General features: G+C 45.7%; 1 protein-coding gene across 4 annotated transcripts in view; it reads right to left on the bottom strand.

The window, feature by feature from the left end:
* ZNF652 (zinc finger protein 652) overlaps positions 1–22,817 on the bottom strand; it is a 497,165-nt gene that overhangs the window by 74,087 nt on the left and 400,261 nt on the right. For all 4 annotated transcript variants that reach the window (XM_069634390.1, XM_069634391.1, XM_069634392.1 and 1 more), the window contains one exon: positions 388–503. In XM_069634390.1, the coding sequence (XP_069490491.1) occupies positions 388–503 (116 nt within the window). The remainder of the gene's footprint in view (positions 1–387; positions 504–22,817) is intronic.

Genomic DNA, 22,817 nt, shown 5'->3' with positions numbered 1-22,817 from the left:
AGATAGGGCTGGTATTACTGCGAGAACGAACAATCAAGACTGGGGCAGAAGAGGCGGCAATGATTTGAAAGTTTAGATGTCATCAGGAGATCTAATCCTTCAACAACAAAAAGTCAATAAGATTACTTTAAACAATCTCTTCAGGCTAGCCAAAGACGTATGTTTTATGTGATACACAGGGCCACTGAAAAACATAAAGGAGTAAAATCAGCATCTGTACACCATTGTACTTGGCCACTCATAATATGCTTTATAAAACCCTAACAGAGCCTTCCATTACAGTTCAATGGCCCCTGAACACTATAGACTCAAAGCAAGCAAATCCCTTCACTGGCGTTTCTAAGCAGGCAAGGCAGTGAGCCTTGTGCCCATTCAGATTGCACTCACCTCACATCGAAAAGGCTTTTCTCCAGAGTGCTGCAAGGAGTGCACTTTCAGGGACATGCTGCGCTTGAAGGACTTCCCACAGGTTTCACATGTAAAAGGCATGTCCTTTGTATGCGCTGCAAAACAAAGCAGAATGCTACGACAAATTACCAACTGACAGAAGTTTTCAATACAATGCATGCTTTTATAATTTCATTGTCACTGTTAAATACAAATCACATGTCCTGGAGCGATTTGGTTGCATAATGAAGTAGGATAACAAAACTTCCCAGAAAGCCCAACGTATTGCCAAATCTCAACAACATTCAAGTGAAAGTGACCGATTGTCTCACAGCATATCAACATAAGCTGTAGAAGCTATTCAGTTTCTACAAGTTACTATTTGCAGGGACTCTAGAACTTAAGTCATTTTCCCTCCCTCACTCACTCAAACGGATGTCTGCACCATGGTACAGAGACCAGAGCATTGTTCTGCAGCAGCCAGTAAAAAAAGCCAACCACCACCCAAGTCCTGCTGCCCCAAATGCAGACTACGAGAACAGCAGAATTCAGAGTTAAGTGGCTATCGCTTTGCGCTGGATGAAAAGCAACGCCTACTATATAGGGATCGAAATTCAGATGTGTTGACCAGGAGAAAAAGCAGCTCCTGGTTATCGTGCATAACCATTTAGGCAGGAGTTACCAACGGGGAACCCGGAGCTAGTACATAGTGTGCAGCAAATCCAATTTTGAGCCGGATTCACACTAATAGTCTGTCAATTTTATACTATCTAATATGCTGGAACTGTCCCTTGGGTGTATTCTTTATTCTCCTTTATATACATTCCCAAACATACACAGTTAATATTGCATAGCAAGGTTTGTATGGAACCACTTGCCACAGGAGTCAAAAGTAGCTCATCGTAGCTGTTGGTGTCAAACTAACCAGACTCCCCTTGGCTATAAGCAGGACCCAAATAGCTCTGAGCTCCTGGCAATTTCGAACCCTGCATATGTCTAGGGGAGAGTCTTAAGATGTCTGAGATACCATATTTTGCACTGCCCTCCCACCTGACACTTGGAGAAAAGCACAAAAAACGGATTGTGCCTCCATGTGGCAGAGGTCGAAGCACATCGGAATCTCTGGTAGTGGTGGCAGCAAGAGGTAAGTCAAACAACCTCACAGCAGTTAAATGAGGCCCTCACGATCAGTAGGCAAAGAAGTGAAAAAGGAGTGAGGAGATTTCCAAGACTGACTGAAGATATTGCAGCTAATGCCACAGTCACGTTCATGTTTTTGACAGGCATCCGTAGGAAATCATGGTCAAGCACATCCAGTTTCTCCCAGATGATAAACAGGAGGTGCATGACATGCTAAAGAAAGATACATTTGCCTAGATGCATCCCATGACTACCTACTGCACTGGACATGGTGGGCACAAGTGTCTCCAATTTGAACAACAGTCAAGTGTGGAAATTACAATTATGGGCAAGATGTCAGTGTTTCAACCTGATGCGCTACAAAGCTATTAAATATGTTGTTCAACGGTGAGCAGCTGTTTGGCAAAGTTGCCAAAGCTGCATTATAGAAAAAAAATATATACAGCAAAAGTAAGGAAAGTGATAACCGTTCCAGCCATATTCCTTTCAGCCCAGCAGATACCATTACATTGGCAATAGGTACTGACGAACAATCTCCCCATCAGTACCAACAACAGGACACCCAAATGGCTCAATAAAAAAATCCTACCAAAAGCCCGGGGGGGAGAGGGGGGTACCTCCAATCACAATAGGACATAGCAAAAGCATTACTGACTAGATAAAAATGCTCTCTCCTGAATGAAGAAAATAGGGAGAAGGTCTCCCACTTTGCCTTGCATTGAGTGATGATCAAATCAGATGCCTGGCTGCTGCAAATCGAACACCAGTGACACATGCTGAAATCTGACTGCAGAGCATTTTCAATGTATAGATGAGAGATCAGCTACTAAATGATGTGGTGGAGAATGGTCTTAATGAAAAATGGGGACACATGGTGCATTCCAGTTACTTCTTGGTAAAGAAATCAAAAAGGTATGATCCCTATCAAAAAGCTCGAACTTTAAAGGAGCAATCTGGAAATAAACCCTTGGAATGAGCACCTTGATAGACATCCTTGCACAATTTCACAATACAATGTGTAGATTTCATGTTTTAAGCAGATTTCAGCATGCTAATTTTCATATTCCAATCAATAACAGTCATTATAGGTTTAACAAGTTCCTTATCGGAGAGGTACATGGTTCACTAAATGCCTCGTTTCGGTGATAGTGCTTCTGCATAAGCAAAGTATACAAGCCTATACATAAAGGGACTAGTAGCTGTTCACACCAAACATATGGAATGAGCAGTTGTCAAATTGTTCCCTTTGTTTCCATGTCTTCGCTTGACTATGAATTGCGAACACGAATAAGACTTCAGGCTGTACCCAAGAGCAGACCGAGATAGAAGATTAGGTATGGCAAAAACAGCAGAATACACAATCAACATTTTATATTAATGACCACACTGGTTGATACAACAACAGTCAGGCGCCAAGGCTCTGTTAGTCCTTCATGTCCTCCTGTATTTTGTAGATTACATTTTATAGTCTGAAAATGAAGGTCTTGAAAAAGGAATTACATGCGTAATGCGTCCAGGTCAGAGAACAGTGGGGAAAATGATATTCTAATTAACCTAACAGGCATGGTTGTGGTGGGCAAAGACAGCCAATTTCACCAAAAGAATGTTGATGCAGCAGCAGCAACCAGTGGTTGTCAGAGTGTCAATGAAAGGATAGAGAGCTCATAAAGATCCACAGTACACAATAAATCTGCCTTCTGTAGAAGAGAAACTGAAGCATATGAATGCAATTCAGCTGCAGGCTCCAGTCATGCCTTTTTACCAAAAGTGGAAAACAAAAAACGTTCAAGTCACAACCAACAGTCACTGTCAACTAGTGAATGGCACATGGTAATTTCACCTTTTCACGAGAAGCAAAGGAACTGTGGATGTAGGATCTCATGCATCCCACAAAGGTAGAGGCGGAGCACCCGACCTGTATAAAGAACACCTTTGGGAGCTGGAACACCATTCATAGACTTGTTTTGACTTTTGCTTGCCATTATGCCCAGTATGGTTCGATGGGTGAGGTGCTCTCAATCAACTGAAATGTGTTTCTGTATGCCTTTCGCCAAGGCGGAGCAATTCTATACCATTACCGAGCCTTTCTCTTCCAAACTGCAGGGCTCTTGAGAGTTTTAATTTGATCACCTACCCTTACTTTAGAAATGCATGGATGTCTTGACTACCACGATTGCAGGTTCCACTAAAGGCACATACTTCAGAAAGTGGAAAAAGTTCTGAAAATGGTCCAATAAAGCAATGGTTAATCCAGCAGCCTGAATGATGTCCTAGCATACATGTTCCATTTGGCCAAGTCTGGCCTCTAGCATATACCCGTCAGGGTTCACCTGGCAGCTTTGTACAGGTACATAAAACTTGATCAGGAGCCACTATTCACTAATTGTTGACATTCATGAGAGCCTTGCTGTACGGGTTTCTGCCAGTTAAGTCATCAGCACGGATGTAGGAACTGAATTTGATCCAGAGATTTTTAAGATCAGCTCCATGGGTGCAGATTCATGTGGGAACCTGATGTCCATCTCCTGGAAGGCAGCATTTCTGGTAGATGTAATATCGGCACAGGTGATCATTGAAATAGAGGCTTTTCAGCTAAGAAAGTTTGATATATTTCACTTTTGCAAAATTCCACTTACACCCAAGATTTTTTCAAAAGATATCTTCTCAATTAGGAAGTCAATTGCCTTTACAAACTGTTCCAATGTTGCCCATAGCTATTTTCAAACCCTTACTACCAAAAGAGCATTATGTTATTACATAAACAAACGTCTCAACTGCTTGTGGCATATAGGACAGTGAGGAAATGACATGGAGCGAGTTAGATCTTGGACTGCTGAAAATACTATTTGGCAGTGAAAAGAAATTAACCAGACACAGTAACAAGGAATTTCATCAGGGTAATAGAAGCAACCAATGGATTTCTGGCCAAAAGACCTTTGAGAAACATTTACAAGGCAGGGGCATACAAGTTCTTACTAGTGTTCTGCAAGCGTTGTTGCCGTGATAAAGATGCAAGAGTGAACATTGGGGTGGGTCCAATTCGTACTGTAAAATCACTCAGCTAGAGCAATCTGTGGACCCTTCTCTTAGATACCAATGACTCACTACTCAGTTTTATTCAAATAAGCATGTGAATACTGTGATTGATCAGCCATAAATACCCCCAAATCCTGGCTTGGGACCCTTCTCATGTGGCCAGTGAAATGCAGACGCTTCCTGATCCCGACAATGGGAGTGGTGTTCTGCAGGAAGATCACATGGGGGGGGTGGGGGAGAGCATCTCAGGAGGAAGGGGATAACCCTCCTGTTCAACTTTCTCCAAAACCCCACCCTTTTAATGGCTTATTGTAAGACAGAAGAATTAAGAGAAACTGATTTTGACATTAGGAGTCCCACAATTCCCTAGGTAATGGGCTAAAAAAAAGGTACCATGTTGCAGGAATAGTCAGTTCATTCATTTGAATAACCCACACCTGAGGGAGGCAGAGGCTTAAAAGGCGCCCTCAGGTGCAGGTCAAAAAAGGAGAAGGTGGAGAAAGCAGAGAAGGCAACCAGCAGCAGCAGCAGCAGCATGGTACCAGTTTGCAGCCCGAGCAGAAGTTGGGAGAGAGACAGAGGACACCGGGACCACTGGTCGGCAGAACGAGGCTGCCGGTCCTGAGAGGCTCAGAAGCTCTCTAATCCTGAAGTCCAGACGCTGCGCAATGGGAACCAAAGGCAAGAAACTCTTTCATTCCCAGGAGGCCATCTGAGGTGGCTGACGTGCACCAGCCTCAGCAGTGACAGTGACTCCCGTTGCTGGTGGTGTGGGCGAAGGCAGACACCAAGAAGCAGTTTGCCAGGTCCAAAGGAGCCAAGGAGGAGGAAGTCCTGTGAGCGTCGAGGGAACAGGAGACGCAAGGCTTACCCGGTGAGTCGACATGCTGGTAGTAACCGCAGAGTGCTCCTTATCCCCATTTGTGCATCTCAGGCAGGCATTCTGTTGAAAAGCAGCACTATGAGTGTAAATGATCCTGAAGTTAAGTTTGAATGCAAACGCAGCACTCTTGGGTGAGTGAACGCGGTCCCCAAAGCAAACTGGAAAATCAAAACACTGAGGAGCAGCAAAAAACAGTGTAAAGTAAAGCTAATTGACTGTACATTTAGACTTGTAAGACTATGGAGCAACCAACCACCCGATGGGGCCATATCGTGGAAAAAGAATGCCTGCAAGTATTACCCAAACACAAAGTTACTGAAAACAAGGCAGATGCAAATTAACCAATGTTGTCAACAAGAGAAAGAAGCGAAAGATTTATAAATTGTGAAATCGGTGCTCATATTTTAGACAACGTAGGGTAAACGTTGATGTAGACTCTCTTTGCCAAAGCCAAGAGAGAGGCAGAGAAAGACCCTGTGCTTGTCAATGTTTGGTTGCTGCTATAGTGGGGAAACGAGTGATAAGAGGCTGCCTTTCTGAGAAAGATATTCAGAATGAGAGGAGCATCATTTATCGAAAAGTTATCAAGGAGCACAACAAGTGAGCCTTGTTTTCCTTAAAGAACTGTTAAGAGTTGAAGCAGGCATTTTTTTTTAATACTGTGAAGCTGTTGTGAACCTCTTAGCAATTGAACTTAACCATAAAGCACTTGTTGTGAAATACTGTTCAGGCATTGGAGTATACCCAGATGGTACACCTTTGGAGGTAGGTGGCCTGGCATGGGAGTAAGCCAGGTGGAAGTTAAAGAAGTGCTACATAGCGGTTTTGGACAGAGACATTGCATGTACTTGTGTTGCTGAAGAAAGGAGCTGTGTAAAGCTGCTAAAGAGGTGTATATCTTTAAACTTATCAGTTGCGGCCAATCATGCTGACCAAGACAATTACAATTATTGTTGGCATTGATGAAATATGAAATTGTTTTTATCTGAATAAGATGAGCCTTGTGTTTACTTTGTTGAAACATTGGAACTTTTTGTTGAGACATTGGAGCATTGGAACTTTGTTTCAAACAAGGATTTCCTTATTTTCTTTTCTTGAACTGTGAAGCAGAAATCTGGGGAAGGGGAACTCTCTCCAGATTCTAAGAGACCATGGTTACATTCATCATTAGTTTGAACTGCTGTGCATGTCCTTATTCATTTGTTGTATGCATAAGTGTTTTCTTTAGTTATTTTAGGCAGGGAAATCCTTGTTAGGGTAGGAATAGTGAGGGGTTAATCCAACCTTGTTATAATAATAAAATGGCATTTGTAGAGAAAACCTTACAAAGTGGTCCGACTCACATTTCTGACCCCTCACAATACATAAAAGGCCCAACATTGATGAAAGTAAACTTTCTTACATTTAAGTAGGTATAGTTTGACAGCACTGGCTTGGTTTAAAGATAGATTCACATGTTGCAAATCAGAGAAGTGAGAGCTTAGTAGAGGAGTGGAGGACAAACCCTACTAAACTTTGAAGGAATACTATTGTGGCACAAGTTGTAAAATTCGATTACCTGGGGATAGCAATTACAGATTTGAGGGCATGAACACAGCAAGTTGATAAAGCCAATGTCGCACTGGAAAGATGCAATCTGGCCATTAAGGAATTACTGAAAACCCATAGACGGGTGCACTGAGACCTGCACTCAGCATCTATGGTATGCAGTGTAGACAGGCTACACTCTGTGGTGCAGAGCATTGGGGACCTTAATCTGTGATTGGAGGCCACTGAAAATCAATTTTTAATATGTGTGATAAAATTACCAAGGGGTACACCGACTATCACACTCCATGAGGAGACAGGCTACATTGGTCGAATGATTGCTAGCAGACCGCTGTATTAATGGATACAGCCATCTAGTACCCCTGTCCCATCTAAATACAGGGAGGCTCTCAAAGATGTACTTGGGCAGGAGGGGTGTACAAATCTACTGTGGTTTAAAAACGTTAAAAATCTATTTAATCATCTAGGACTTGATATCTATTGTCTAAATCTGTGCACATTGGCCCCTATGCATAAAACCATATTAAACAGGAAATTGCAAGACACATCCTTATATGAAGATATGTTATGTTAAAGGTTCTTGTACTGTGCATCATTTCCAGCTGTGTGGTTTCTTGGCACTCTGGCGGATCTGCAAAGCAATGCTGGAGAGGGTGGGATGAGTTAGTAGGACAGAGCAGGAGAAAAGAGCAGGAGAGCTGTGATGTGCTGTTGGCAGCTTCAGTTCAGTTTACACCGTTCGCTGAGCATAGATGTTTGTCGATAGTGAAGTTTGTGAAAGGCTATGTGTGGTTTGTTTCGTTGTTGTGGTGTAGTGAAGTGTGTGCAGTTTGTTGTGCAGTAGAGGTATTCATTTATTTAATTGTTCATCTATAACACGCTTAATACCAGCGAGTGGTTTCTAAGCGCAGGATCGGGATTCAAATCTTTGTTGCGCCGCATTGTCTTGCTTCCAAGACAAACGTGTTGACTCTGAGCTATCCTTCCTCCCCTATGGGACATGGTATGGTAAGGAACAAAGTTTGAGCAGTCCACGTATATCTCATTCTTGGGATTCCAAAACTAGTCATGGCTATGAGCAATACTTGGATTACTTGGGGGCTAGAATAGCTCACACATTTTTTAAATTTAGGGCAGCTATCTTGCCATTACCCCCCATTTACGATAATTGGGACAGATTTGCGCCCTCACTGAGTTAACACAAGAGAATCTGTAGTACATTTTGTATTATTCTGTTCTAGATATTATCATTTAGGAAATATGTGAAACTTTTTTATTGAGGCCTACCTACGCAGCAATACTGCAGTATTCGGCCTTCAACTTTGTAGCCCTCATACATATTTTAAGCTTAGTTAAGAAGAAAGAAAGTGGTATACGATGTTTGATATGCAACGTATGGGGGTTCTTTTAAATTTTACTGTTTGTTTTTTAAGGAATTAATTAAGTTACAATTCTCTTTTGACAACTTTGTATTTAAAACTAAACTGTACAGAGCAAGCACATGGCACTTTAAAACCTGCACATTTGTGGTTTATGTTTTAGTGGAGCAATAAAGTGAATATATTAGGACTCTAGGCCACACCATTATCTTGTTTTTATAGTTCTAATATGACTTTTAGAATATATAGTGAATCCTAACAATTGATCTTTTTTAAAGTCTATGTTTAGCATATGTTACTCTTAATATTGTAAGTGTATTTTGATGGGGATTACTTTTTTGGAAAAATTGCCAAAATAAAGAATGAATACATATTCAAATAAGCATGCAAATCTATAAAATACCCAAAGGTGGGGAACTTCTACTTAATGGCACACTGTGACTACCTCATTGCAGTCTGGTGGGATAGCCCAAGCACCTACATGCAAGTTTAACCCCTTATCTGCTGAACTTTAATCAAGTCTATGCAAAAACGACAAGCATACTCGTCCTTGGCACTTTAGTTGCTGCCAGCCTCCTCCTCTCTTGAGCAATGCTTAACCAAAAAGCCTTGCTATCTGCAGCTAGCACCCAGCGGGTAATTGTTACAGAAATCATGTAGCCAAAAAACAGATGACATCTTGGTGCAGGCGTCATTCAACCCCAATGACGCGGCCTTTACTCCTGAAGCATGTGCACAAACCCCTTTTGTGAAAGGATGGTCTGTACGCTGCACACTCTAAACAAAGAAGCTACCTAACAGGGCTCCGAGGCCTTCAAACTCTGCTTTCTAGGAGGAGGATCACAAAAAATAAACAAAAGGCTTTAAATTCCTTTTTCGGGTCTACGTTACACTTTAGACTCCTTTTTACATTAAGGCACTGCAGATCTCTTATTAGCTAAGAGGTGGGACTAACAAAAAAGGATGGCAAAAAATATATATTTTGGTCAGCAAGGAGAGTCCGCCTTACCACCTTCTTGTCGTCACACGACTCCACAGCAAGTATGGCCTGGAATTCTTTGACAAGTCTTGCTGATGTCATGGTGACCAAAAACACTGGCTGCTATGTAATGATTTTGATGTAGCTGTGACTCAAATCGTTGCTGTGCCCAATCTGCTTCCGCCATGTTTGAATCCGGTGAAGGGCAGCACATCCTCTTTGGTCCATCAAGGTAACGCTTGACAAATTGATTTGCGCAAAGCAAACATTTATGCATCAGAATTTCTGTACATACCAATGTCAGGATAGGACTCTACCCTGATGCTCTTAGCAGACAGCTAAAACATTAAGGGCAAAAGCTGATTCAAGAAACATGAGAGCGAGTGATGCCAATCACTTCACAGCTCCGTAAAGGGCAGATGAGATAGGAAGTGGGGTTCTTATCACATGCTTAGAAAATTCAGATCGGTTAAGTGAAAATAAACAACGGGTTGGAGTGGAAGTGCTAGAGGGCAATGCATGGGCGTAATCACTAAACGAGTAATGTATAGATCTCCAACACAACATATCTGGCAGAAAACAGCTTCCAAGATTATTAGTCAATGGTTTTCTTCAAAAGTGTCTCGAGTCTTTATGATCAGCAAGTGGTGTTCTTTCACCATGATTGTGGTGGGTAGATCGATCCACATGCTTGAACGAGAAGTGCCAAGTGTTCGGCCACCAAGCAGATTCTTTCTAGCACAACTAAATGAGGTGAGTTCAGGAGGGTGAAGTGGCAGAACTTTGAAGTCGCATGTAACAGTAAAGTATTTTGTATGTGAGGTATGGGGAGGGGATGCAGTGTCCCAAAATACTAATTGGATAATGCAGAGTGTTGCAGGCATTGGTTTTGCCCCACAGAAGACATATGAAAGCTAGTTTCTCTGCGTGTATTGTAGCTGTAAACATCTTCTACACGTTCTGAGGTAGTGCAGAGGTACAGACTGAAAGGCTCTTTCACAAGTGGTTATATGAACATGCCTGCCGAAAATAGAGAGGTGTTATAGTAAATCTTTACCAATTGAGTCTCTATACTTCCTGTCCTTGTCTAAGACTGAGGTGGGATGGAGAGGCAAGTCTTGGGCTGGTCGGGTCCAAAGAAATGGTACTAGCCGGACCCTTTTTTGGAGCGATTGCCTGGATAAGCCTAGAGCACTACATGATGCTGACAACGGCAAAGCTGCATAAACAAAAGTGGTATCCAGTGATGCTACTGAAAATAAAATACTAAATCAAATTTTACCGAAATGAATACCGAAAAAGAAAAACATATGTGGTGGGGGTTAGGAGTTAAAAGGGATGGGGGGGGGGCTGTAAAACACATTCAGTCTGCTTTTCCAGTAAGGTTTTATTCTGTAACATCCCATGGAACCAAAACAGTGGGTACGAATAAAAAAATATGTATAAAATGGCGAGTTACACCTGACTGTTTTCAAACCAATGGGCTACAGGGTGAATAGTAGTCTCCAACGAACTTGTTTACCTCACTGACCTATCCAGTCTGCATAGCATTTCCTTTCTTTCCAAGTGTCTTTACCTGCACATTTTGCAGAAAAGGACTTCATTCGGCAAACCTCTGTAACACTAAAGTGCAGACATTTTGAACGATTTTACATGCTTTGTGTAACCATCTCTTCCAATACAAAAAAATCCATTGCAAATGCGCTAAACAGTTCAAATATACACTGCATTCATGTGACCCAAGTGTCACCACAAGGTCTTCGTTACATAAGAAACCTATTTAAATCTAATCATCAAGCACATAGGATGTCCTCGTGTGCCATGTTATTCTTCCTGATCTGTAACCACACACTCACACTAGGAAAAACTTCACTCCCATCCCGAATTTAAGAAGAACAAGTTACTTTCTTACCTGGTAACTTTCTTCCAATGGGATGTTCCAACGACGTATTCCACATCTATGACAGGTAATCACCACAGCTGTGCTGCTTTGGAAACTTTTCTGCGTCGATTACATCGATACGCCCCTTTGAGGACCACCTCCGACAGCTGACGTGGCCCGATGTTATATGTAGAACGCACGACGCCCGTAGCCTCAGTTGTAGTTTTTTCCCAGAACGTGTGGCACCAATCTTCTGCCAGTATGACTACAGAAAGCCTTGCGGAAACGAAAGCTGCAATCGCATAAGAAATTCTGTAGAGGGGCAGGTAGGGAGGGAGCGATGTGGAATACGTCATCGGAACATCCCATTGAAAGAACGTTACCAGGTAAGAAAGTAACTTGTTCTTCAAAGGGATTGGTTCCTCCGACGTATTCCACATCTATGACAGACTCCCAAAGCAGTACCAATGTAAGGAGGTGGGAAAAGAATTTTGAATTTTAGAATGCCCAATTAAATTGTAGAATAGAGGACCACCTTGCCAAAGGCCAAATCTTGCCAATGGATAGAATCAAAGGAGTAGTGTTTAACAAAAGTATGGACAGAGGCCCATGTGGCTGCTTCATAAATGTTACGAATTGGAACACCCCTTTGCAGGGCAGTAGAGGCAGCCACACCTCTAGTAGAAGGGGCCCGTAAGCCTACTGGAGGGTCCTTACCTGCCAATCGGCAACATTCAGAAATTGTCAAGATAATCCATCTAGACAAAGTCTCTTTAGTAACAGCTTGTCCCAAATGCCTTCCAGCGTATCCTACAAAGAGTTGATCGTCCACTCTGACCCGGGACATGCGTGAGATGTAGAAACTTAAGGCTCTCCTAGGATCCAACCTATGGACCCTCTCCTCTTCCTTACCAGGATGCGGAGGAGGATAGAACGCCGGAAGAATGACATTCTGGATTAAATTAAATTCCGACACAACTTTGGGGAGAAAATAAGGACAAACCCTAAGTTCAACCCTGTCCTTATGGAACACAGTGACGGGTGGCTTAACGGAAAGTGCCTGCAACTCACTCACTCTGCGAGCGGAAGTAACCGCAACTAAAAATACAGTTTGAAAGGTCAACAGTCTCAACAGGCAAGAACGCAAAGGCTCAAAGAGAGCTCCCTTGAGGAATTTTAGAACAAGGTTCAAATCCCAAACGGGCACCTGTAAAGGTGACGCTGGGAACACATTAGTGAGCCCTTTCAGAAACTGAGAAATCAAAGGAATTTTAAAATAAGAACACTCCTCAGACGAGCGCTTAAATATGGACAGCCTTAATGGTACCCACTTGCAGGCCCTTGAGGGCTAACGAAAGCAAAAAAGACAGAACCACAGGAATGGCACATGAAAAAGGATCCACATTCTTAACCCTGCACCAGTCGCATAACTTTCTCCAACGGCAACGGTACAGGGACTTTGGGGTCTCCCTGAAGACGTGATGGAGGTGACAATCTTTATACCAATCCTTATACCTCAACCTTTCAGAAGCCAAGCATGAAGGTTAAGGGACTTGACCTCTGGATGGAGAACCTGACCCCCCCCTCCCGTGAGAGCAGATCGTCTCGGTAGGGAAGACGGCGTGGAGGGCATATGGACATGTCGAGAAGGTCCGGGTACCACGTTCTCCTGGCCCATGCCGGAGCAATGAGGATCATTCGGGAACCGAACCTCCGTAACCTCTGCAGCACTTGCGGAATGACCGGGACTGGAGGAAACACGTACAGCAGTGAGACGGACCACTCCACTAGGAACGCGTCCCCCAAGGATCCTCTTGGAGGAAATTCCTGCAAGCAGAATCTTTCCCACTTCCGGTTGACACTGGAGGTGAAGAGATCCACTTGTGGGGTCCCCCAAAGGGCGAAGATCTCCAGGAGAATCTCCTGAGCCAGCTCCCACTCTTGAGAGACTGTGCTCTGCCTGCTCGGAGCGTCCGCCGCCGCGTTTTCGTCTCCGGCCAGATGAACTGCCGAGATCGAAACTTTCTGCTGGATGGCCCAGAACCAGAGCTGCATCGTCTCTCTGCACAGAGGGAGAGACCCTGCCCCCCCTTTTTGTTGGGGTAGTGCATGGTCACTGTATTATCCGACAGGATCAGGACAATCTTCTCCCGCACAGACGGCAGAAAAGCCTTCAGGGATAGCCTGACGGCCCTCAGCTCCAACAGACTGATATGCGGTCTGGACTCCGACGGAGACCAACGACTGTTGACTGTCAATTCGTTGGCATGAGCTCCGCATCCTGTGAGGGATGCGTCCATCACGATCGTCACCTCCGGCCAGGGTAGCCACAATGGAGCCCCCTTCATCAGACTGCCTTTGACGGCCCACCACAGAAGATCCTGGACGACCGAGGGCGGCACCTGAATGGGATCAGACATCCTGCCGGAGGACTGTGACCACTGCATCTTGAGAGCCCACTCCAGAGATCTCATCCGCAGCCTGGCCTCTGGCATCAGGAGATTGCAGGATGCCATGAGGCCGAGCAACCTCAAGAACTCAAACGTCGGGAGACTCTGGGCATGTTGAAACTTGTTCACCATCTGCAGAATGTGATGAGCCCTCACCTGGGGAGGAAAACACAGCCCCAGGGATGTGTTGAGCACTGCTCCAATGTACTGGAGCCGCTGAGTAGGCGTCAAGTGGGACTTCTTTAAGTTCAGGGAGAAGCCCAGCCTGCGAAGGGAGTGGCAGGTGACTGACAGATAATCCGGGACTTGCTCGGGAGAGAGCGCCCTGATCAACCGATCATCCAGGTGGGGGTAGATGTGAATTCCCCTTTCCTGCCACCACCACCATGAGCTTGGTGAAGACTCGGGCGGAGGTCAATCCGAACGGCAGGACCGGAAACTGAAAGTGCGAGTCGCCAACCACGAACCTCAGGTACTTGGGATGAATTGGCACATGAAAGTAAGCGTCCTTGAGGTCGAGGGACACCAACCAGTCCTGAAGTTGAAGGGCCTAGAGGACTTGAGAGAGAGAGTAACCATCTTGAATTTGTCCTTCCTGAGGAGCTTGTTCAAACCACGCAGGTCCATGATGGGTCTCAATCCCCAGTCTTTTTTCGGGATAAAAAAATATGGGGAATACCATCCTTTGTTCCTCTCTGCTACAGGCACCAGTTCTATGGTGCCTTTCCCCAGCAGGGATTTGATTTCCTGCGCAAGAAGCGGATCCTGACTCTTCAAAGAGAGATTCCCTGGTGGATTGTCGCGAGGCCTCTACCAGAAAGGAAGACAGTAGCCATGGGCTATGATCTCCAGAACCCACACATCTGAAGTAATGGCACGCCATTTTACAAGATGCTGCGCCAGCCTTGCCCCAACCGGCGAACCATGGGACATGGCCTCATGACTGAGCTGAAGCTGCAAAGCGGCAACTGCCCGAGTGGCCTTGGCACCTCGAGTACCTTGTTTTCCACCTCCGGTACTCCTACGGTGGCCCCTTTGACTTGCAGCTCCCCTCGACACACCAAAGGAAGAGTAGTATCGAAAAGAACCTCCCCTCCATTGCTGTCCCATAGGACGAAAAGGCAGAGGTTGGCGAACTGCAGCGCTCAATGACTTTGCTGCAGCTTTGAAGGTCTGCAATCTCTCAAAAGGCTCTCGTCAGCCTTGCTGCCAAAAAGATGTACACCATCAAAGGGCATGTTGAGAAGCCGGCCTTGTACATCAGGAGCAAACCCCGACTTCCGCAACCACGCAAATCAGTGCATCACGGTGCTCGCCGCCATGGACCGCCTGACACAGTCTGCCATGTCCAGACCAGACTGAACGGATTCACACATGGCATCCTTGCCAGCCTGAACGAGGGCAAGAAAACCATCCCGTTCTTCCCCTTCGGGAATATGTTCAGCCGCCAAAGAAACAATTCCACAGAGTGTGAGTGAAACGTGCTAAGGCACAAATGGAGTTGGCTGCCTGTAAAGCCATACCCCCCGAAGAAAACATTTTATTTTCCCAGCCATCAAATCGTTTGTTGTCCCTATCAGGAGGGATGGTAGGGTACGACGCCTGCTTTGCCGGGGCCGGAGCCGCCTGCAACTCCAAACTCTCCGGAGTGGGGTGCATCGTCAAGTAGCAGGGGTCGCTACTGGCTGGACGGTATTTTTTCGGCAACGACTTGCTCACTGCCGGGAGAGAGACTGCAGCAATTCAAGCCGCTGCCACCCTTCTCTGTAAAGCCATATGAAATGGCAGCACCGGGTCAGTGGGTGGACCTTGGTCAAGGATATCCGTCAGGTCATCCTGCAGAAAATCCACTGGTGGCGCAGACCACCCCAACTACTCTGTCACCCTTCACATAAGTTGCCTGTACGAAGATTCAGCATGCGTACCAGGCTCAGGCCTGCCAAACTCAACCTCCGGGGAGGTATCAAGACCACTGGCATCGTGCAAAGACTGATGCAGGTCTTCCAACTGGCTATGACCATATAACAAGTCATCAGGAACCTCATCAGGCACCAAACCTTCCTCAGACCCTTCATCTACCTCAGAGATGTAATCCAGAGGCTGGAACAAATCCCTGGATGAGGGCACAGAAAAAGGCTCAAATACAGGCCTTACTGACTTCTTCAGGGCCTTCCTCGAAGTTTCCACCGATGCACGTAGTACCTCCGGTAAAGCCTCCAAAAAAGGCGTGGAGGGCGTTGACAAAATCGGCGTCAACATCGAGCGTGGCGCCGATGGCTTCGACACAGACCTCGAGGGCGGTGCCCCGAGTGTGTCCTTCGATGGCCTTGGCACTGATGACTTCCTCAGTGGCGGATCCTCGAGAGAGTCCCTCAACGGACATGGCGCCGATGGCGACGTCTTCTTAGAAGACCTCACAGGCTCTACCGGTCTCGAGGGCGTCGAGGACCGGGACCCGGAGCGGGCATAGCTAGAGCGATCCACCTTGTCCGACCTGGACCTCGAAGGTTCCCAGTGATCGCGCTGACCGCCCGAGCCCGAAGGCATCCGAACGGTGGCCCTAGCGCGTTCCTTGCCAGCTTCTTTCGAAGGCGCAGACGGAACGGAGCCCTGCGATTGGAAAATTGTCATCTCCGTACGAAATGCATCCCATTCCGCAGGAGAGGAATGCTTGTTGGGACAAGCAACCCGCCGTCTGGCGGAGTCCTCGGCGGAGGACGGGGAAGGCGACCGGTGACGGCACATCCGCAAATGCCTCGAGGAGGCAGAGGAATGGCGGGAACCACTCCGAAACCGAGACCCCCTGGACTTACGCCGACGATGCAGAGAGTCGCCCCTCGAATCGTTAGTCGAAAGCCCAGCGGATTTCAAATTTCGGGGCTTGGAAACCATACCGACAAAGCTTCTTCCGTTTCTGCAAGGCCTTCGATGTTAACGACTGGCAATCGTCACAGTCATCCGTGGTGTGGTCCTCAACGAGGCACCAGAGGCAGGCGTTGTGCGGGTCCATAAGTGACATATTGGAACCACAGTCCCGACACTTATTGAATCCGGACCGCTGGGTGGACGAAGACGAAGACATGATATTGTCGCAACAAACACGTTCGAAAGAACCGATAGAATAACTCAGAAGAACCGAGGCGCGCCGAGATCTCTGAAGTGAACACGTTCGCAGAAAAAACGGAACTGAGGCTACGGGCATCATGCGTCCTATATATACCATTGGGTGACATCAGCCGTCGGAGGAGGTCCTCGAAGGGGCGTATCGACGTCATTGACGCAGGCGCCAAAAATGTTCCAAAGAAGCACAGCTGTGGTGATTACCTGTCATAGATGTGGAATATGTCGGAGGAACCAATCCTTTCGAACAATTCATTGTTAATTCTCCTACATGTAGATGAGCATTTATAATGCAAATCAAGCTACAAGTACTGCAGAAGAATGCAAATGGCATGTGTTAACTGCACAATGAAACTTGTAAGATTTCTGCACACCGTTTCATCACAAGCTACTTCTCTTTAGTGATATTAAATCATGTAAGTAGTTTATGGCATTACTAGCATTTGTGGGCTTTGAACAATAATATGCAGCATTTCTGTGATGCTATCCCACATGCAAGTTACTGTTGTGTGGCAAAACCCAGCTTATATGGTGGTTCATGGGAATGTGGCACATTAGTAAATGAGGACACTTAGTAAAAAGGTAAAGCTAATATTTGCGAGCATTCTTAAGAAGCATTGTATGATCATTTGGAAAGGCCTTTTAAGTGGTCCTCAAAGGACCCCCAAAAATCATCAGCTGGCTCTGCCCGGTCCATCAGCTTTTCACAACTTAAATGAGGTTACATCTATGATTTACTAAATATTCCACGCAAGATTTACATAATCATTCTTCTCCCAGCTCGCGTTTGGCTCTTAAGCCAACCCCCGGCTATACTCAACAAATTATTTTCTGGCTTCCCTACCTCTCGTCTAAACGCAGTGCAGCGATAGGATATTTCCGCATATTGAGAGCCATAACTACCACACAGGTGTGTGGTGCACATTGTACTTCCTTTTCTTGTTGCTAACTGGGAGGTGAAGAAGTCTGCTTCTTTCAGATTGCAGGTGCAACCCAGAGCACATCCTTTTGGTTAGGGATGACCACCATCATTGTCTGATGCTAAAACACAAAGCAGAAGTCAGCACTCCTGCATCGGATACCATTGGCTCTACAGTTTCAACCCCATCTATACCGTGATTGCATTGAGGATGAAATGAAAGCCCTTAGCTTTGAATCAGCGTCATACACCCAGACCAGAACAGATTTTTTTTTTTTGGAACATCACAGACTTCCTGACAGACCCGTGTTTTACTTTGGTTGAGGTAAGGAAAACCAGCTCTAGAGATGGGGAAAGATAGGCTTTTGAATAATACAAGTTTACAGCCAAAACTTCTCATTTTATGTCACGGCATGGACTAGGCAACCAGGTGACAAGAGCATGTGTCATCCTTTCAGAACTCCCCAGGGACGTCCAGCCAGGGGTGTCCCAGTAAAGGGTGAAGACAAGCGGTTGACGAGCCTCTTTGCTTCTTAGCCTATGAGCCTTTGCCTTTCTTTTGTTGTGCCTGTAAGTAACCCCAAGCTTCCCAATTACTGTACCGTCTCTCCACACTATGCTACTCACCAATAATGCATTCACTCCTCCTCTGCCTCCTCACCTTTCGCTATGCTTTCTCCAATTGCACTACAACTTCCTCCTTTCCCATCTCGATTATAAAACTCACAACTTGAAACTCCCACTCCTCCATCTCTCTTCCACCTCCTTCCAACAAACCAAGTTGACAAGCTAACCCTACCTCCTAAAACACCTATCAACCTCACTGTTCTTCCTCTGAGACTCACCTTCTCTGCTGTTCCTTACCGCAGCAACTAAGCATTGCACTCTGGAATGCTCAGCCTGTATGCAACAAAACCTCCTTTATCACCAATTATTTTTAATCCAGCTCTGCTCCCATGAACCTTCTTGCCATCACTGAAACCTGGATTTCTCCATCCGCTACTGCCACTCCGGTGGCCCTACCCAACTCCAAACTATCCTCATTCACTCCTCTCGATTGACTGATAGAGGTGGAGGCGTCGGACGCCTACTCTCTTCCTGGCTCACAAATCTCCAATGCCACATCCCCTCCTACCCCCTTTGAATTCACCATATCTACTATTGCTCTGCCACATTTGTTTCACATTTCCATCTATCACCCTCCTGGCCACAATGGACACTTCTTTGATGGTCTTGGACAACTCCTTGATTGTCTTTCCACTAAACATCCCCTCATTCTCTTTGGTGACTAACATTCCTTCTCCAACCACTTCTCTATTCGGAACTCCAGACTTTTCTTAGTGACAATGCTCTGCACTCTTATCCATAACCTACCTACTTACTAACCCAGGGGGTAACTCTTTGGACCAATTCTTCATCTCTACCTCTCTCTCAGCCAATAATACTACTGTCACACCATCCATATCTGACCACTCAATTGTTTCCATCACCATCTCTTTTCCACCCTCTGACCATTCCTCGCCACTTGCTTCACCTATTACTAAATTATTAAACCTTTTGCAATTCCCCCCCTTACTCCTACCTCCTCCAGTTCTCACACTCCTCCTTCACACCCCATGCCTCTTCCACCAACACTACCTTCTCCAGCTTCCAATTCCTACTATATGACACTTTCTTCTCTCACTTCCCACTGCTTACATTCACCCCAAAGTCTCAGCATCCTCAAACATGGGTCAACCCATTCATACGCTCTCTCCACAAAGGCATGCGTCGGTTGATTCACAAATGGAGGTATACCCACTCGCAAGAGGACCTGCAACTCTACCTCTCTGGCCTGAACTCAAGTTCACTCTTGATTGAGCAAAAAGGGAATTATACCCAAATCTCATCGACTCACTCTAACCACCCTCACCTGCTACAGGGCACCCTAAACTCACTCATCCTAAGTCTATGACCATCAACCCCACTCTCATAGCTAATGACCTATCTGAACAATTTGCTGCAAACATTTCCAAAATTAGAGTCTCTCCTGACCTTTCTCATACTCCCTCTATGTTACACTCCGCCTACCATCACCCTCTACCTCGATCTCCCACTTTAGTCACACTAATACGGACAGGTTATATCTCCACTGATAGAAGGATAACCCCTCCTGTGCCCCATCAGACCCTCAGCTAGTCAAGCCTATCGCCTGTTTAGTGACCTCTCGCCTTGCTGAACTCATCAACCTGTCCTTCGACTCTGCTTGCTTTCCCCTCTGTTTTCAAAACAGCCAAAGTCATCCCTCACCTAAAAAAGCAAGGAGCTGACCCAAACCTACTAGTTAACTTTTGCCCTAGATCTCTCCTTCCGCACTACTGTAAAGAGCTTGAAAGGGTTGTATTCAACCATCTTACCAATTTCTTAGACATTCACACCTTCGAGACCCCCTACAAGCAGGTTTCTGCTGCCAGAACTCCAAAGAAACTGCTCTCATGAATGTCTCCAACTTCATCACCTCTGTTAAGCACTCCAACATATCCTCTATTATAATTCTCCTTCACCTGTCTGCTGCCTTTGACACGGTCAATCACTCTGATCTCCTTGATACTCTTTCTTCTTGGGATTTGCGATCAATCCCTTGCCTGGATTGAATCCTACCTCGCACCTTGCCAGTTGTCTGTCTCGTGGAGCAACAACATCTCTAAACTCACTCCTCTTAACTGTTGGTTTTCTACAAGGCTCAATCTTGCGTCAGCTCCTCTTTAAACTCTACACTGTTTCTCTTGGGGACTAGTCTCCTCATTTGGGTTCTCATACCAACTCTTCGTGGACAACACCCAAATCTTCTCTTTTCCTGAACTCTCCTCTGGTCTATCAAAATTTCAAACTGTCTCTCTGCCAGTAAACATTGGATGGCTTTTCACGCTCTAATGCTTGTTAAACTCTACCAAAACAGAGGTGCGCTTATTCCCTGCCAATGCTCTCGCTCACCTCTTCCTCTGCCTATCTTCCCACCTGACACTCCCCCTACTGTTCTTCAACTAGAAACCTTTTCATCACCCAAGACCCTTCTCACAACTGCTCTACTTTCATCTCTAAAACGTTAACAGCTGCTCACCTCAACCTCCTAAATATTCTGAAAATCAGGCACCTACTTCCTTTTAACACTGCCAAGCATCTCTCAACCACTCTTGTCTTCTCTAAATTGGACTACTGTGCCTGCATCCTCTTTGGTCTCCCGAACTATGCTTTCTGTCCTCTCAACAAAATCATTAATTTTGCTACCAGGACTCTGAGAAACCTGAAGGTGTCTCATCCGCTAGTCACCGGGGATCTGTCACCCAAATGGCCAGGACACAGCCATCGCTTTTGGATACAGTTCCTGGGGGTGTACCAGTACGGGAGGATCACCTGGGTGAGGGGTCCTCAGGGAATGGAAATGGGAAACCAGAGGGTGAGATGTGATATCTTCCTCCCAATAACACCTTTTCCCCATCCTACCAGGTAGGATATCTAGGAATCGACACTCCCCCCCCCCCCCCCCCACCGCCGTCCCTGTCCTTTTCTGACAGAAACACTTTCTCACGGACAGTTCACCGTGAGCAACAACTGACTAAAACCAGAGCCGTCTACCTGACATGCTCCAACACCATGGACAGTCAATTATAGATTATTACACACTCCTGACTTCCATCACACTTCCCCACACGGATTAGAGGCGGGGCACAAAAGCACACTCTGAGCGAGGCAAACCACACGAGTTAACAGCGGTTCCAAGATGGCAGTTTAATACAAGGTGAAAGAGGGCGTGGCAAGAGAAAGTCACAAGGAGGGGAGTACTCGTGACCGCTAAGGACTGTTACTTTCATGAGCCTTGGAAAGTAAGAAACCGAAGACCAGGAACTAAGGCTGATCAAACCTGCACAGTGTGTCGGAGGTACCCGGGGCTCTCCCGCGTAGATAACCAAGGCGGGAAGGAGCGATTGCTGCTGTGATACTGTCCTTACCTCCTACAATAAAGCAGCGTCAGAAAAGACAGCACAGCCAGCGAGCCGGAGAGACTAATACCAAACGAGCTTGTGTTTTGAAACAAGGTTGCAATCGGCAACATTGTACAAAGAGAACAGTGTGTGAGGCTTTTGCAGAGAGCGACGCAGATATAATTGAAAGTAATTAAAACTTTGTGATTGACCTTTGGGAGGCAACCCAAGATAGCACACACACTGCTTCTGGCGCAACGTGGGTGCTCATTCGAAGGTCTCCGTTAGGTATCCAACTGATGCAGAGTTTGAAAAAAAGGAATATTGAGATCAAAGTGGTCATGCATCGGGTCTTGCTGAATCCCGTGCACATTCGAAAGTCTGATAGTTTAAAGTACAACGCAATTGGACCGAGCCCAGCTGAGGGAGACAAATTGACCAAAAGGAAGGGATCCAAGCCCGGATCAGGGGCATCTGGGGTGAACCACGAGTCACTCGAGAAAGAATCATCTGAACATAGTTAGAAAGGGATCTGAGCCCAGAAGAGGGGGATTCACCACTGAACTTTGTTTTGAAAAGGATCTGAGCCCGTTTGAGGGGGATCCAGGGCGAGAACGCCCACATTGAATACTAATAAAAAGGAAAAGAACATTTGTGTGTTTTTTGTGTATGCCAGGCCCTCCGAGTCAAGCAACTTTTAAGACGCAAAGAGACTTGGATACTAGAGGTCCTGAAATGTGAAACTGAACTGTATCCTCGTGCCGCAGTGCCACAGCGCGTGCTTTGCTCGAGTGACCCGCCTTGCCCCCTGCTGAAAAGGAAGGGAGGCCAACGGTCCAATCATCCATTTTGTGAATACTTTGTTTTTCATGAACTTCACCCTCACACTATTTGTAAATTAGTAGTAAGGATTGGCAATAGTTTCTTTTTAGAAAAGGTCCCTTTTGATTTGAGAAGGCTCCACATGACTGCATTTGTTATTATTTGATGGTTGTAGCTTGCTCCCATCTTAGATTTAGATAGGCGTTTATCTCACCTTTGTGAAAGTTCAATAAACACCCTTGAACTATGGTCACGTGTGTCATTGATACCATGCCTTCCTTAGAACTCTTTGAACTCCCTCACTTCGCAC

This window comes from Ambystoma mexicanum, chromosome 13 (genome assembly GCF_040938575.1).
Source record: "Ambystoma mexicanum isolate Mex_15411 chromosome 13, UKY_AmexF1_1, whole genome shotgun sequence".
Taxonomy (NCBI): domain Eukaryota; kingdom Metazoa; phylum Chordata; class Amphibia; order Caudata; family Ambystomatidae; genus Ambystoma; species Ambystoma mexicanum.
This window is presented reverse-complemented; position numbering and strand designations above follow the sequence as displayed.